Genomic DNA, 18,496 nt, shown 5'->3' with positions numbered 1-18,496 from the left:
ATGTATGATGGAGAGAAGATACTGAGATTAAGATTGATCCAGTATTATTTTCTTATTAATTCTATTTACAATGAATTGTTTTTATCCTATATCTGCTTAAGTCATAGTTCTTTGTCTCTGAAAGTGGTTCAGAATTTAGCCAGTCTGTAATGGGTTAAATTTTACAATCCAGCTATCCTGCTAATCACTGATCTATTTTATTTTTATTTATTTATTTATTTATTTATTTTGCAGGGCAATGAAGGTTAAGTGACTTGCCCAGGGTCACACAGCTAGTTAGTGTCAAGTGTCTGAGGCTGGGTTTGAACCTCGGTCCTTCTGAATCCAGGGCAAGTGCTTCATCCACTGTGCCACCTAGCTGCCCCACTGATCTATTCTTGACACAAGGAATTTAGCTGACCTTGAGGGATGCATGTACCTTTACATTACCAAGCCATCTTCCAGGGATGTCTGGTTTGCTGTTCAAAAAGGGCTAGTCTATTATCTTTTGACTTTGCACCTGGGCTCCAATAATGAATACTTTTTAGTCTCATGAGAGAAGAATCTACTAAACTTCCAACCAATCATATTGTTCCCTCTGCCTCAGCTTTGTAACCAATCATATCCCCAATACCATGGTGTTATTTACTTTGTACTTTTCTTTTTTTCTTTATTCCCCAAAACCTATAAAAGGAGAATGATCCTTTGACTTCAGGGTCTTTGGCACAAATGGAGGGAAGACACTAATCCCTTTATTGACAGGCAGCATGCCCTGTTAATAAATGTTATCTTGCTGAGGGAATTGCCTTACTTCCCCTATTGTTAATTTTAATTCATGACAGTACTTCACTTCTATTTTTAATTCTGTTCTCTCTACCAAGAAAGATGCTCTTCAGTTTTTGAAATACAAACAAAAGTAGTGAACAACGAACAGAAGTCTAAGTTAAACAAGGATATGGTGAAAGATTCTTAACTACCCTCAATGATTTAAGGCCATTTGATTAGTACCAAATGAATGCTAGGTCATGAAAAGAATCTGTGGTGTTTCCTTCAAAGTATGGATCAGTGAGGCTTGAGGTTCCTGGAAAAAAATTAGGATATCAGAAGCAATAATTTGGTAACATTTAGAAATAGAAGCATTAATTAATATGTGTTGGCATAAGTTTGTCAATGTCATAGTAAACTAATCACATATTCTAGTACATTTGGATTTCAGTCAGTAAATAATTTATGTCTGTTATGATATCTTTATATATACATGATGAAATTACATGGATTGGATGATAATACATTTAAGTGGATTTAAAACTAATTAATGACTAGACAAAGACAATGATGACCACTGGATTGATATGAACCTGGAAGGGATTTTCTTAGTGCATGCCACAAGACGCTATTTTTGATAGTATATTGTTTAACATTCATATCAGTCACTTGGATAGAGGCATAGATGCTGTGCTTATTAAACATTTGGGTGATATGAAGCTGAGAGGTATGACTAATATAACATAATATAACAGGATTGAGATCCAAAAATATCTCAATGGCTAGTCTGATGGTTTGAACCCTTAAGATGATATTTAATAGTACCAAAAGAAAAGTGTTAGATTTGAGGGTTTTTTTTTAAAATCAGCTACACAAATCCAGTAGGTGGTGCAATGGATAGAGCACAGAGTCTGGAGTTAGGAAGACCTGAGTTCAAATCCAACCTATGTGACCCTGATAAAGTCACTTAATATCTGCCTCCATTTCCTCATCTTCAAAATGGAGATAATAATGTCACCTACTTATTAGGGCTGTTGTAAGGATAAAAGGCTGTCCTATTTGTAAAATGCTTGGCAGATCTTAAAGTGCTAATAAATAGAAGCTATTAAAGAGTTCTCAGTGGACTGCATATTAAATATGTTAATAATGTGATCGAACATTTTAAAAATCAGTGATATTGGGATGTAGTTGTAGAATTTGTTGTCCAGAAAAGTAAGTTGATAGGCCCCCTGTATTTCACCTTGCTCATACTATATTTAATATATCGTGGTTAATCATTTTAAGAAGGAATTGTTAAGCAGGAAATATCCAGAGGTAAGTTATGAAGATGTTTGAAGACTGGAAACTGTGATATATAAGAATCAATCGCAGGAATTGGGAATGCTTGGACAAAGAAGAAATTTAGGAGATGATGAAACATATCTAAGAAACAGTCATATGGAAGAGGGCTGGATTGTTTTGCTTACTCCCAAATGGCAGAAATAGGAACAATGGGTAGATGTTGTTTAGAGCTTTCTTTCCTTTGGTTATTACTGTAAAAAATATGTAGAGCATCTCAGTGGAGTTGTCAATAGTTTGAACTAAGACTTTGTTATATTGGTTTAGTTCACTTTAGGAGGCAATTCTGTCTCTGCTAAAAAGCAAATGAACAGAACTGAATTTATGAACAATCTGAACTTTGCTAGGCTTCTGTGTGTTTGTTATGCACACAATGTTTCAATGTCCTCAAATAAGCCATAAGTAAATATACCTGGGAAGAAATTAATTACTTGATAGCACAAATGTACTGGGAAGCCGGAAATTAAAAATCACTAGAGGAAACTCCCTAGGAAATTGGATGGGAAAGACTAAATACATTCAGCATTTCAGTTAAGCTTTTAAGATTAAACCCAATGAACACCAAGTTCTGGATCTCACACAAATTAAATTGGGCTACAAAGCAAGAATTGAAGAAGCGTGATAAACTGGGTTGGGGAGGTCTTGCAGGGGTATTGCTGGCTGTTAAGAGGTTTCTTTCTTTCTCCCCCTAATCCTATCCTCAACTTAATCTTCACCTCATGTTCCATTTGCTCCTCCCCCAGCAAAAGGAAGAGGATTAGGTCAAACTGTACACATTTGAAAGAAGACATGAGAGTGAGTTGTAAAGTTAAGTTTGGAAAGATCTGAGGAACTCTTTCTAGTAATTGGGAAAAAGGATAATAGATGAAAGTGATTTAAGGAAAAAGGAGAGAGGAAACAGAAATGATCAAGGAGTTCTGAATTGCTGAACTTCAGGACAGGTTCATGGACAGCATGTACATTGTGGGGGGGACCCTAAACTAATAATTAAACATCTGTGTTTTCAGTGACTCCTGCACAGATGGTGGTCAGGACCATTAATTTTGAACGCATTATATCCTGTTAATGATTTTGTGAAGGAAACCAATGTACACTTCCAGTATCTAGCCTTCATGCTTTAACCAAACCTCAAAAAAATAGACCTGCCACTTTCCTCACATAATGAATCAGAAACATGAGAGGGTTTGAAATATGGTCAATATAATGCTCTGCTAATAATCAGGCCTTAAGATTAATAACGCAGGTAAATGTCCTTAGACACTGCTGATATAATTCTATGAATCCACTGATAATCCCCCCAAATCCAAATGCAGATATTCTCTAAACTATTGAAATAGTAATGATGACTATGAAAAGATAATCAGTTATAGAGTACTCTACCTGTCACAAAAGCGACCCACAATAAAAGCAGTATCCCTAAAGGAAGACCAGCTTGCTGCATTGAGTAAGGTAACCCTGGGGAAAAAGAAAACAAATACCCCCACTGATTAAACATGCAGAAGCCCTTTCATATTCTGGTATTTATGCTAATTTTATATTTTAGGTTTCAATGGTGTCATTGTATCTTCATATACTACAAACATCTGACTAAATGTTAATTTACATATTGAGTCTAGAAGTAGAACAAAATACTAAACATACCGAAAAGTGAACAATTCATCTTACCAAGAAAGCATCAAATAAAAGGAGATGCTGAATATTCACGAAATAATGGTTACTTTGACTACAGGTGAAATGGAAACCTAAGATAGTAAGTAGAAAATGCATTATAGATTTGGAAATGTAATCAAATAAAGAAATAAGTTAATATGTAAAAGCATAAAATTCTAGTCAGTCTGGTGTAATGGAAAGAATTTTGGATTTTGGAGTCAAAGGACCTGAGCTCAAATCCTGTGTGAATTTGCAAGTCCCTTAAGCCCTCAAAGCTCAGTTTTCTCATCTGCAAAATGAGCAACTTGGACTTGATAACCCTTAAGGTCTCTTCCAGCTCTCAGTCTATGCTCTATCTGTAGGATCCAATGATCCCAGTAAACTTTTCATTTTCAGAAGTATATGAAGATGATTAAAAAGTATAAGAAAAAGCAAAATTGCAGGAAATGACTGACTAGATAGTTTTCCATCTAACAAAAGCTGTATTCAGTCAGTGCTTTTTCTTTTCTCTACTTTTCTGAGATGCATGCTTTCCCAAACTGTAAAAGACATTAAATTCAGAAAACACAATGACCTTTACTTTAAAATAAGAATAAAAATCTATTCAGTTCATGAAACGCTTTTATTTATCATTTTCTGAGAAAAAAAGGAATAATAAATTCTTTAAACTTAGGCAGATTGAAGTTTCATTTGTAACAAAGCTTAAAACAGTAAAAAAAAACATTCATGGGGGAGGCAAAGCATGATCTGAATAAATTTATGTTTCTAACAAATAGTAATTTTATATCTCTAAAAATGCTAAAATATTGCTTTTTTCATTTCCCCATAAATATTTAATTTTGAAATGACAGTATTTACTTTGTGACATCATAATTTCTGGAGATTTTTCAACCTTATAGAGGTTCTTGGAAAGATAACAAGAGAAGTGGCTGCTAAATGCAGAATGAGGAAAAAGCATAACTTGATTGCAGAGTTTACTGTTCAAAATCCTGCAAAACAGGGTCAGGACCTAATGGTCCTATGAGTTACCATCTTATTGTATTCCATGAGAGAATACTAACCACTAGTGGTTACAACATCAACAGGGAATTCATCTTACTTTGCCAGAAATGAAAGACAGCTATTCATTCAGTTATTTGAAAAAAAAATTCAAGAAAGAAAATGTCTAATTTCTTCATTTAAATAAAAATAGTGCATTATATTAGAATGATAGATTCAAAATAATATTCTCTTTTAAAGTATGACTATTTGCTTAGGGCTAGATTAGAATTTAACATACTTACCTATTATTCCTGATCCTATGATTGAGTTGACAACATTAAAAATAGCAGAAGACTGCCGACAATTTCCCTTTTCTTTTTGTTTATGTTCAGAACCCAGAGCTTTCTTGTCATCTAGATCTCTCTAGTCCAAAAAGACAATATTACAATATTGGTGTAAAGCAAAGGGTGGGGGGAGGTGTCGGATAAGATTATCAATGATGAACACAGGCAATAAAAGAAATGTGATGATGGTAATAGTAATAATAACTATAGCTGAAGGATACTTTGCAAATATCACTCCCCACTCCCACTCCTGAAATTGACTATTTACACAGTGTCCCACAAAAACAGGGATGGCACCTGGTTAAACAGCCCCAATGCAAATGGACTGAAGCAATAAATGTGGCTATATCAAGCCACAAGCGACATTTTTTCTTTTAGAAAGTCTGTCGGGAGGAAGATAAGCATGAAACAAAACTTTTCTTGGGAAATGGAGTTCCTTGAAAGAGTTCTAAGCAGAGAACCTAGAGGAGTTTCTGGTCCTCTGCAGGTGGATTAAGTTTTCCAGGACCATTGCCTTCGCTGCCCAGCCCACCAGTGTCCCGCCCATGGTCCCGGGTTACCTTTGGTGAGCTGTAAGGCCGCTGTCCCTGGTAGCCCATTGATGCAGAGGAGACCAGGTTCAGTCTGGAGAGGGAGGCACATAGGTCAAATTCTTGGAGCCCAGGGTATGCTTTTGCTCCAGAGCCTGCAGCCGCCTCCTCTGGCAGCCACTCCCCCATCCCACGCGGCAGCTTCCCAAACTGTAGGGCACCCCAAGCGCGCAAACCCCGGGGGAAAACTATTCCATTCACCTCACTGGGGCCCCCTGGCACAGCGCGCTCCCTGAGCCTGGCTGCTGAGGGCAAGCAGCTTCTCTTTGCCCGGCTGGAGCTCAGCAATCCCGGGGGAGGGTTTCTTAGTCAAACGCCTTTCCTGCTGTGTTCCTCCTCTTGGAGAGGATACAGGGTGTTTCTATCTCCAGGACAGCCCCTATTTCCTCAATAAGAGAGAGTTATTCTTGCCCCAAGGCTTTCAGTGGCAAGGAACAGCTTGTTCTGCTGTTTCCCTGCTGTCTGACTTCTCTCTACAAGCAGAAAGTGATGGGCTGATAAGAGTCAACTCCTCTTCTGGTCCCTTTCTTGCCGATTACCAGGTAGGAAAGCAGAGGAGCTACGGGAAGCTTCACGTTATTCCTCCTGCTTCGTCCTTTGTGCCCATCATCCTTCCAACCCAAACACCTTTGCGCTTTCCCTTTCTCCTTTCTGCCTAACATGAGGAGCACACAGCGACAAAGTTTGTAAATTTGTACTTGGAAAATTGGGGATTATAGATGAGGGGCTTAGGAAGCTTCCTGCAAGTATGTAAACAATAGTTTTGGATGATTTGGCCCTGGAAAGTTTGCAAAGCATTTTCTTCACAATAATATTGAGAGGGAAGTAATGGAAAGTATTTATTACCTGTATTTACAGATAAAGAAACTGAAGGACAGAATGACAGAGTGGGGATCTGCACCCAAATCTCCCGTCTCCAAGTCCCTAGTTGCTTCCAAATAACATTCAGTATAGTAGAAAGAGTACTGGATTTGGAAGTTAAAATACTTGAGTTTTAACCTAATATATCTGTTTAACTCCCTGAATGACCCTTGGGCACTTAGAGTCAGTGTGGGCATAGTGGATAGAGCACTGGACTTAAAGTCAAGAAGACCTTGGTTCACATCTGCCTTAAACACTAGCTTTATGACTCTAATTAAGTCATTTAACCTCTTTGTCACTCAGTTTCTTCATTGGTAAATTGGGGATAATAATGTACCTAGCACAAAAGTTTGTTGTAAGATTCAAATTAGATAATGTATGACATCAAAGCTTTATATAAAAATCAGTAATTAAACTCTCAGGTCCTCAGTTTCTATATCTGTAAAATAAGGGGAGAATAATAATAATGTTTACTTCAAAAGTTGATTAGAGGATCAAATTAGATAACGTATGCAAGCCACTTTACAAACCATAAAGCATTATATAAAATGAGCTATTAAACTTTCTAGGTCTTTTAATGTTTATGTTGGTTTTATGTTGTTTAGTCATGTCTGACTCTTCATGACCCTATGTGGGATTTTCTTGGCGAAGATACTGGAGAGGTTTGCCATTTCCTTTTCTAGCTCGTTTTGCAGATGAGGAACTGAGTAAACTTTGCTAAATGACTTGCCTAGGTTCAAATACTAAGTGTCTGAGGTCAGATTTGAACTTATGAAGAAGAGTCTTCTTGGCTTCATGGCCTAAAGCTCTATCCAGTGAGCCACCTAGATGTCACCTAGGGAGCTGGACTAGCTTTTAACTAAGGTACCCTCCTACCTTTAAGCTCTGACATGCTTATCCGCCCTGAGTGATGAGTATACCAAAAATGAGCTACTAGCTAGTGTCATTCAGGCATTTCAACCTGGGATTCAAAGAGGGAGTAGAAAGATAATTTTAGAAAAAGGGCCAGTCTTGCTGATAGACCTGAATATGGGCAGTATTTATTGTTGTTTGTTCTTTATTCTCAAAGAGGACCATGACATCAGGGTGATGTCATGACTTGCACGAATTAGATTAAGTAAGGGAGGACTGTGCAAAGTCACCAACTTCCACTCTCTACTCCAGAGCCATCTGAGTCAGTGGCTATATATAAATATATTATCGAGAGAGAGAGAGAGAGAGAGAGAGAGAGAGAGAGAGAGAGAGAGAGAGAGACAGATTATACACCACACACACACACACACACACACACAGCACACACACACGGAGAAGGTCCCAGATGTTTAAGACAATTGGATTAAGTGACTTGCCCAGGGTCACACAGCTAGTAAAGTGTCTGAGGTGAGATGTGAACTCAAGGTTTTCCCAACTTCAGAGCCAGTGCTCTATCCACTGCACCACATAGGGGAAAGTGTAAAAGTACAATGAAATAAATATTCTATTAATGTTGATTGGACTTTAACGATGTTATCAAATAGGCTGGTTGAGACTTATAGACTGTACCAATTTACAGAAAGCTTGAGGCTTAAGAGGATGCACTAAGTCATATGCACATATAGAATTGGTACAAGTTTTGGTTCTGAAGAGAGGCCAGGGCTGCAGAATTTTTAAGAAACTATGGAAATATAAAGGAGATAAAACTGTTTATTCTTTACCTTAATCTCCTTGAGGTTTTATCTACTTAAAATTGCCCACATATAATATTGCCTTCTGTGACATATTCATACAGGTTGGTGACTTCTGGGACTATACCCACACTAAGAGAATGAACATTCACTCAATATTAGGGTTAATTTGATTATTCTAGAATTCAAGTTGTTCATCATAAAGAAGAGCCACAGAAGGACATGATTTTTGTTGGAGAAAAATACCATGAACAGGAAGGTTTACAGAGGTGAAATACATTCCACATAGTCAGGTGGTCAATAAGTTTCCAATGTTTCACAAATGTTAACATAAGAAAATTCTCCTTTTTGGTTAATCTTAGTCCTGTCTAATTTCAGTAGACTCTGGAGAGAATCACATTACTTCAAGCCTCAAATGGGTGAGGTTAATGTTCTGTTAGATTTAGGGGTTGGAGGTAATATAGAAAAAAAGGCCTTTAAAAAAAATGGAGGACCCATGTTTACTTTTACCTACATAGTAATCTTTAATCTTTCAAAAACTTATATTTATATAGAACTTTAAGTGTATAAACCCTTGAGGTAGGTACTAATAACAATTAGAGATAAAATTAATATTTCCATTTTACAGATTAGCAAATGGAAATAAATTAAGTGACTTTCCCAAAATCACACAGCTAGAAAGTGTCAGATCTGGAACTTAGGTCCTCTGATTCAAAGTCAAATGCTCTTTAGTACTCAAATTACAGATAGCACAATGACAAAGCCTGTGATTCCAATGTTCCTTTTTCTATGGAGCCAATTTTTTTAAAAAATCTTTTTTGGGGGGTGTCTCTTTTCTGTGCTTCCTTTAATTTACTCATGTACAACAGAAAGTAATTACATATATCATGTGTGGTATAGTTGAACTTGGGAGAAAGGAATATAGAGGCTGAAAAAAAGAAGAGAAAAGTAAAAAGCTAAGTGGCAAAAATGGATAGAAATCATGGAAGTGGCATCAGAAAGACTTGAGTTCAAATGTGGACTCAGATACCACTTGCTGTGTGTCTCTGTGCAAGTCGTTTAACTTCTGTCTCAGTTTCCTTAGCTATAAAATGAAGAAAAGAATAGCACCTTCCCCCTTCCAAGATTGTTGTGAGGATCAAATGAGGTAATATTTGTAAAGTGCTTAGCACAGTACACGGCACATAGTAGGTGCTTAATAAATGCTTGTTTTTTTTAAAAATAAAGGTGATCTAGATAGTAATGAGCTAACAGAAGAGTATTGAAGTTAAGTGTAAGTTGAATATAGATGGTGATTGGATAGAGGGTCTTGATAAAGGGATAATGATTTTAATCTGTCTCATAAGTAGTTGATTAGAAATAATTAATAAAATATTAATAATTAGATGAAGCAAAGAACTTCAAATATGAAAAGCTTTCTACTCACCTTGCCAGAGGCCTGTCCACTGATGGCCAGATGTATGACCAGAAGAGAGAAGGATGACAGAACAGATCTCCAGTCTTATCACAGGCCAGAAGGCTAATTAATTCAGACTAGGAGAGTAATATGTGGGATTCCAGATGTCTTAGTGCATCTCTCTTTTCTATCTGCATCAACAGCAACACACATTCATTAAGAGTCCCCATTGTGTCTAGAGCTGTATTATGCATAGGATACATATTGTGTATACTATATATTTCAGGCAGGTGGGGCTCGTCATGCCAAGGCAACTCGCCTAGGGGAAGGAACCCTGATTTTAAACCTCCGCTGCCTTGCGGCTATATCCATATATGGGAAAGGCTTCAGGAGTTAACCCCGAGGAAAAATCAGGAGTCGGAGTCCCTTAGGCAGGTGGATGTTGGACATCACATCCCTCTGGCAACTCCTGCGGCAGCACTGGTGCCAAACTGTACTGGCTCTGCCTCTCCTTTGGATCCACCAATGTCGAGAAGAGGGAAAACCTGCTGCATGGGCAACAGCTTGTTTTCCATATTGATCCGCCCAGGCCAGCACCCTGGAGAGGATACTCCAGCACAGTCACACTGTGGCCTGTGGTTCTTCAAGGTGCTGATCCATGGTCGTCTGCGACTGATGGAGGCCTACTACTACTATTACTACTACTACTACTACTACTATTACTACTACTATACTATATATACAGAAAAAGACAAATATCATTCACCATCTAGTAAGTGCCAAAAGTATGGCATATACAATCATTGCTGTAGGAATTCAGAGGAGGGACTAGCTATAAATGTGGTGGGATAATAATAATAACAATTGCTGACATTTCTATAATTCTTTACTGGGAAAGAAAAAAAAAATTATTGTACTTAAGGTGGCACTTGAAGGTCTAGGAATCAGGAAATCTGAGTTGTGGTTCTGAATCTACCACTCACTAAACAAATTGTGTGATCTTGGGTTTGACTAAATTTCTTTGATGTACACTTTCCTCACCTGGAAAATGAAAATAATAGATCAGGTGACTTCTAATGTTTTCCAGTTATAAAACTCTATTCACTTCCAGGGTAAAATATGAAAAAAATGGCATTTATGTAGCCCCCTTAAAGGTTGCAAAGCACTTTACATACTGTGATTGGTGGTTCCCAAACCTCCCTAGTTTGGGGGGACTTTCTGAGATCCATAACGCTTACTTGAGGTAGGCTGTCTCTGCTCTAGAATCTTTTTTCTAGAATCTTCTATATTTAGAAACTTCCATACTGGAAAGTTCCATGCCCTATTCATTAGCCAGGGCTCTTCTGGCCAATGCCAGCAGCTCCCTGTCTGTGACATCAGAGATGGCAAACCAATCAGAGACATCTAAGTAAGCCCCTGTCATTTCCCCACAAGATTCTTGATTGGGTTCTCAAGCTATGCTCCTATGGAAGAGATAAATGACTCAGGTACTCTCTGTATTGACTATGAAGAATGGCGAAAGCTTGGTGGAACCTGGGCATGTCAAGTTCAAAGTCTAGCCTCTCCCAGGACAATCAGGGACACTTGTGCCCCATCCCATCTTCTTCATAGGAACATAGATCATAGGATCTTAGATGTAGGGCTAGAAGTAACTTTAGAGATTATCTAGGTCAATCCCCAAATTTTACACATGAGGAAATTGAGGCTCATAGGATGAAAGTTACTTGTGCAAGGTCATAGAGTTAATGAATCCAGGACTGTTCTTTCACTCTAGATCCAGCATTCTTTCTAATATAACATAATTTATTTTACCTCCTGCTTTGACTTCAATCAGTCAACAAGTATTAAGTACCTACTATGTGCCAGGCATTATTCTCTAAGGCACTAGGAATACAAATGAATTAATTAGACAATACTTACTTGCAAGGAATTGCCCTGAAGATCATTATGCCTGAATCCCAGTAAGTCCATCCCCTCCCTGACCCTACCATCATTTTTTTTTCATATCAACTTTTTTCTGTATGGGGCAATGGGGTTAAGTGACTTGCCCAGGGTCACACAGCTAGTAAGTATCAAGTGTCTGAGGCTGGATTTGAACTCAGGGCCTTCTGAATCCAGGGCCAGTGCTCTGTCCACTGCACCACCTAGCTGCACCCCCTACCACCATTAACCAGACCCAGTGATACTCTTAGACCTAAATTTCTCTTCTCTTATTGCTATTTCCCCACACCCTTACCCCTCAATATCTGCTGGGCCTTATGGCTTCTTTTGTGCAAATTAAAATGTGTCCAGTAAAGGACTAATGCTTTAACTATTTAATGGTTTGTCTGACTCTTATGTAATCCTTCCTAATTTTACTCTAGGTTTGTTACCTGCTAGGATGTGACTAGAGGCATGTTACTTCCCTAAACCTGTTTTCTCCCCTTAAGCTGAGTATAACAATACCTGCCATTCCTATTTCTCAAGTTTTGTGAAGATAAAATAGGATAATTTAAAAAACTACAAAGTGTTGAACAAATGAAAGTATGATTGCTAGATTGTAGAAGCTTTTGGTAGCTGGAAGGATATTCTAGCTAAAGTTACCATGATGAACTAGCAAACGATGGTAGCCTTCAGCTCATTTCCCTAAGTGATAAAAGAAAGAATAGGGGTGCCCTTTCTTGTTTCTGGACTATAAAACCATTTATAGGCACTTTCATCCCCCCAACTCCTGTTTTTCAGCTCCTTTTTGTGGTTTCTTTCTCCATTTGAATGTAAGCTTTATGAGGACAAGGACTGTATTTCTTTTTTATTAAAGTTTTTTTATGTGCTCTGTTTCTTATATCATCAAAATTATCCTTAATATCTCTCCCTTTTCCCCTCCCAGAAAGCCATCCCATATAACAAGTAGTATTTTTAGAGGAAAAAAAATCAATATAACACTAATACATTGAAAAGGTTTAAAAACATACAACATATAACACCTGTGGACCTCCCACCTCCACAAAAGATGTGGGTTAAAGATGTCAGTTCTTTTCATTCAAGTCATGTCAGATATTTATAATTTTGTTACATTAATTTTTGATTATTTGGTGTGTGGTTGTTCCTTATGTTCTTTTGTTTTGTTTTGTTTTGCGGGGCAATTGGGGTTAAGTGACTTGCCCAGGGTCACACAGCTAGTAAGTGTCAAGTGTCTGAGGCTGGATTTGAACTCAGGTCCTCCTGAATCTGGGGCCGGTGCTCTGTCTACTGCAACACCTAGTGCCCCCTTTACATTCTTTATATTTACATTGTTACTGTTATTGTGTATATTGTTTTCTTGGTTCTAACTTCACTTGGTATCCTTTCATGTAGATTTTTCCATTCTCTGTATTTATCATATACGTAATTTCTTACAGTACCGTGATAATCCATTACATTCATATACCACATTTTTTAGCCATTTCTGTCAATGGGCATCTACTTTGTTTCTAATTCTTTAGTATCACAAAAAGTGGTGATATTAATGTCTTGGTATATATGGGGACTTTCTTCTTATTAATGACTTCCTGGAGCTATAAGCCCAATAATGGGTTCTCTGGTTTGAAGAGTATGGACATCTTAGTCACTTTATTTGCATAATTCCAAATTCCTTCCCCAAATAGTTGTATCATTCCTACTAACAATGGATTAGTGTGACTATCATTCCACAACCCCTCCAATATTAAATATTGTCATTTGGGGTCATCTTTGCCAATTTCCAGGATAGGAGGGAAAACCTTAGGATAGCTCTGATTTGCATTTCTCTTACTAGTGATTTGGAACATTCTTTCATGTGGGTGTGAATACTTAAATTCTTCCTCTGAGAACTGTTCATATCATTTGATCACCTATCTATTGAGGAATGGTTAATAGTAGTGTATATGTATGTATATATATTATACATGCATATACTTTATACAACATATATAATGTTATATATATACTATGTTATTAATGCTATTTGGACTATATGTACCTATAATACACATATGCAATATATTGTGTTACAGAAACACACATAATGTATTATATATTGTATATAGAGAGTAAAGATTAATGTTAAATATGCTACATACCAAACATATAGTACATAGATTTTTATTATGTACAATATAATAAATACATACAACATATTGTATACATACATATAACTAAAATGTACATATGTAGAACAGATCTCCTACCCATAGTTGTGAGAGGTATATGGTCTATATCACTTCTAATTTCTTAATAGCATGATCTTTAATATTAAGGTCACATATCCATTTAGAATGAATTGTGGAACATGGTATAAGGTGTTGATCTAAACCTAATTTATGCCAGATTGCTTTCCAGTTTTCCCAGCAGTTTATCAAATAAGGTGTTTTTCCTAGGTAATGCATATTTCCATTTTATAAAATTCTAGGTTTTTGAATTCTATTGTTTCTAATGCTCCCTTTTCTCATCTGTTCCATTGATCTAGGTCTCTATTTTTAAACTAATATCAGATGGTCTTGATCATTTCTGCTTTGTAATTTAGATTGAGGTTTGTAAGCACTATTCCCCTTCATCCCTGCTTTATCATTTCCCTTGATATTCTAGATCTTTTGTTTTTCCAAATGAATTTTGTTATAATTTTCTCAAGTTTTATAAAGTATTATTACCATAATAATCAATTGGCATATCATTGAAAGTATAAATTAATTTTGCTAGTATTGTCATTTGTATTATATTGTCATGACTTAGCCATGATCACTGAATATTCCCTCAGCTATTTAAGTTATTTTTTTATTTCTTTAATGAGTAGTTTGTAATTGAATCTCTATAAGTCTCTTATGTGCTTTGGTAAATTGGGTCCCCAAATATTTTATACATTCTGTAGTTATTTGGAGTGAGATTTCCCTTTTTAATTATTGCTTCTTGTGTCATGCTGTTTGTAGAAATGCTGTTGATTTTTGAGGATTTATTTTGTAGCCTGCAATTTTGCTGAAGCTATTAATTGCCTTAATTAGTATCTTTGAGGATCCCCTAGGATTTTCCAAATAAATCATCATGTCATCAGCAAAGAGAGATAATTCTATCCACTCTTTACCTATTTTTATGCTTTTAATTTCCTTCTCTTATTGCTACTATTAGTATTTCTAGAACTGTATCAAATAATATTGGTAGAGTAGGCATCCTTGCTTCACACTTATATGTATTGGAAAATGACCAATGAATCCCCAGTGTATATGATTCTTGCATTTTGGTTTTAGATGCTTTAATGACAAAGGTTCCTCTATGGTCTATCCTTTGTAGGGTCTTTTTTTTTTTTTTAGCATAAAGAATATTATGCTTTGTCAAAGTTTACTCTGAAATGTTTGTGTGGTTTTGGATGTTTTGGTTTTTAATATGATTAATTATATGGATTATTTTCTAAGGATCTTGTGTCACTGATATAAATTCTACTTGTCAATAATGGGTGAGATTCTTGAAAAAAATGCTCTAGTCTGATAGAATTTTGTTTAAATTTTTAAAAAAAATGTTCATTAATGATATTGATCTATAGTTTTCTTTTTGTGTTTGAACTTTCCCCATTTTTGATATTAGGACTATATTTATTTCACAAAAGGTTTCTGACATAGTGCTTGCTTTCTTAGTTTTTGAGAATAATTTCTAAGTGTGTTGTGTAAAATCTAAATGTAGGTTCTAATCTTCCCCTCCCCAGTTTTAGGGGGGAAGCTGGCTAAAATCACTGATAAGTTCAGCAAGAGTTTAGGCTTTTAAGGATTTATAAAAATATATTATAAGTTAGTGAAGAGAAAGAGAGATGAGAACAGATTCCTTATAGCATGGAAAACCTAGCTTGGATCTATTTGGTATAGCCAGAGAGGAAAAAACAAACTTCCTTTCCTAGCAGCCCATGCAAAATCTCTCACCATGCCAAAAGTCTTGGACAACCAGGGGGACCCTCCTTTTTCTCTGGTTTGCTGCCACACTGGTTCCTCCATGAAAAGAGAGCACTTCAGCCAGTGAGCCCTCCACTTCCTAGGTCCTGTTTTCCCTCCTCAAAAGGGGAGGTTCTTCAAGCTGATTGGGTTGAGAGTAGTCTCTTGCTGATGTCAGGCCACTCAGGGCCAGCCAGATGTGGTCTCCATCCAATCATCCTTAAGAGGTACTTAGTCAGTTTTTCAGTCTCACCCAATTCAAACAATTCTAAATCAATCCTCAGGTGGTACTCCTGGGTGTCTGCCAAATCCCATAAGTATGGGTACTGTTTTTTAAAAGTTTAATAACATTTTCCTGTGAATCCATAATAACCAGAAATTTTTTCCTTTGGTAGTTCCTTTATAGCTAGATTATATCTTTTCTGAGATTGGGTTATTTAAAATAGTTCTTTGGTCTTCTAATAATTTTTGTCTTTTATGTTTTAGAAGGCATTCCTCTTTTTCTTTTGTGTTTTCAGTTTTATTAGCATATGACTGTGAATATGTTGTGATCATTTTAATTTTTTTTTCATTTTGCTCATTTGTTATTTTGTTCATCTTTCTGCTGTCTTCTTTATAGTTGTACTTGTCTTTTCAAAGAACCAGCTTTCAATTTTATTTATAAATTCTATGGCTATTTTTGTTTCTAATTCATGCATTTTCCCTCTAATTTTAATATTTCCCCTTTTGTGCTTGTTTTAGGTTTATTGGTAAGTTTTCTAGTTTTTAAAATGCATTTTCAGTTAATTAATCCTCTTTTTTCTATTTTGCTAATCCATATTTGTAAGAATATGATACTTCAGCAGTATCCCAGAAATTATGGTATGTTGTTTCATCATTATCATTTAATTTTAAATAGTTATTAATTGTTTCTATGATTTGTTCTTTGACCCACTCATTATTTAGGTTTTCATTGTTAAGTCTCCTTTGGGATCTATGTCTTTTGTTTGTGGTCCCTGAACAAATTGCTGGTTTTACTGTGTTTTGTTCTATAAAGGATATATTAACTCTTTCTGTCTTTTTACCTTTGTTTGCATTATCTCTGTGCCTTAATACATGACAGGTTTTTCCATGTGGTGCTGAGAAATATGCACAGTCTTTTGATATCCCAATTAGAAAATGCTGTAAGTCTAACTCTCTAGTTTCTACAGCAATTTGTTAAGTTCCATATTTTCCCTTTTGTTTATCTTTCTATTAGACTTTTATAAAACCAAGAGAGGGATATTTAAATATTCTATCACTATTTTGTTACTGTCTAAGTCTTATTGTAGTTTAGTTAATTTTTCTTTTATGAATTTGTATCCTACAGTATTTGGGGCATATACATTTATTACTGATTTGTTTGTTGTCTTTTGCTCTTTTCAGCATGATATAGTTTCCCTTTTTGTCCCTTTTAATCTTTTGTATGTTTTTATTTTGTCAGATAGCATTATTTCAACTTCTGCTTTCTTGGATTCACTTGTTGCATAGTAAATTTGTTTTCATTTTGTACATTTTCTTTTTGCTTTTAAATGTGTTTCTTATAAGCAGCAGATTCTAGGATTTTATGTCACTCTGTTGCTGTTGCTGTCCATTTATTCATCCCTCTTGCATTTCTGTTGCCTGGGGTGTTTGAAAAGCAAATAATCTCTAAAGGCCTGGTGTTCTTTCTAAGAATGTTTCAAAGGCTTCTTTAATATTGAATATCCATCTTTTCCATTTGTTTTTAAGCTCAGATTTGCAAGATAGGTCACCCTGGACTGCATCCTGACCTCCATTGCTCTTTAAAACACATTATTCCATTCCCTCCTGAATTTTCCACTGCATGTAGAAGAGTCTTGTATTATTTGAATTGGCTTTGCTTTGTATTTGATCACTTGCAGAACTTGTTTCTCAATTGAATTGTTAAATTTAACCACCATGTGTTTCGGAGTTTTCAGTATTGGATTTTTTTTTTCCTGGAGGAAATTTATGATTTTTAAATTTTTCTTTCATAATTTCTGGGGAGTTCTCTTGTATTATATCCTGCATTATCAATTTTTTTCCTCTTATCATGTTCTTCTGGGAGATCCTTGGGATACCTCTACTCATCCTACTCATAAAGCCAGCATGTTTTTCTTGGATAATGAGCTTATTTTCTTTTAATGTTATTGCTTTTGCTTTTCTCTTTTTAGATTTTCCTTTACTTTTGTGTGGGGCTGCTAGGTGGCGCAGTGTCCCTGAAGCATGGGCCCTAAAGTTGCGATGACCTGAGTTCAAATCTCACCTCAGACACTTACTAGCTGTGTGATCCTGGGCAAGTCACTTAACCCCAGTTGTCTTAAACATCCAGGGCCATCTCCAGTTGTCCTGATATGTGTCTTGCGACTGGACCCAGATGGCTCTGGAAGAGTGAGGTTAGTGACCTTGCACAGCCAACCCTCACTTAAAATTCCAATTCAGTGCAAGTAATGATATCACCCCTATGTCATGTTGCTCTTTGAGAATGAAGGACAAACAACTTCTGTGTATTTGCATTTCCAGTCTATTGTTCTCTCTTTTGTTTATTTGGTGAGACTTGTCTTCACAGATTGAAGGTTTTTTTCTTTTCTGTTCATTCTTTTTGTTTTTCAGGCCATAAATATTCTGCTCCCATAATTTTCATTTCTCTCTCTCTCTCTCTCTCTCTCTCTCTCTCTCTCTCTCTCTCTCTCTCTCTCTCTCTCTCTCTGTCTCTTTCTCTCTCTCTCTCTGGGCAATTGCCCAGGGTTACACAGCTAGTAAGTGTCAAGTGTCTGAGGCTGGATTTGAACTCAGGTCTTCCTGATTTCAGAGTCGGTGCTCTATCCACTGTACCACCTAGCTGCCCCTTTCATTTCTATTTTAAGTCACTCAGAAACAGAATGCTGTGGGTCCATGTTCTCCTCAAATTCCACAGGGTCTTCTGAACTTTGTTTCTTCAAGTGTGGGTTTATTTTCTTTTGTTTTGCAGAATTTATTCATAGATGGCTGAATTCCTTTATTA

General features: G+C 36.4%; 1 protein-coding gene across 1 annotated transcript in view; it reads right to left on the bottom strand.

The window, feature by feature from the left end:
• The window catches only part of SLC38A11 (solute carrier family 38 member 11), a 71,293-nt gene extending 65,556 nt beyond the window's left edge, over positions 1–5,737 (bottom strand). Inside the window, exons 1-3 of the mRNA XM_043997707.1 lie at positions 5,618–5,737; positions 5,016–5,136; positions 3,463–3,537 (exon numbers count right to left, since the gene is read on the bottom strand). Coding sequence (XP_043853642.1) covers positions 3,463–3,537; positions 5,016–5,136; positions 5,618–5,656 — 235 coding nt within the window. The 5' untranslated portion in view covers positions 5,657–5,737. The remainder of the gene's footprint in view (positions 1–3,462; positions 3,538–5,015; positions 5,137–5,617) is intronic.
• Positions 5,738–18,496: the final 12,759 nt, after the last annotated feature.

This window comes from Dromiciops gliroides, chromosome 3 (assembly GCF_019393635.1).
Source record: "Dromiciops gliroides isolate mDroGli1 chromosome 3, mDroGli1.pri, whole genome shotgun sequence".
In the NCBI taxonomy this organism is placed as follows: Eukaryota; Metazoa; Chordata; class Mammalia; order Microbiotheria; family Microbiotheriidae; genus Dromiciops; species Dromiciops gliroides.
This window is presented reverse-complemented; position numbering and strand designations above follow the sequence as displayed.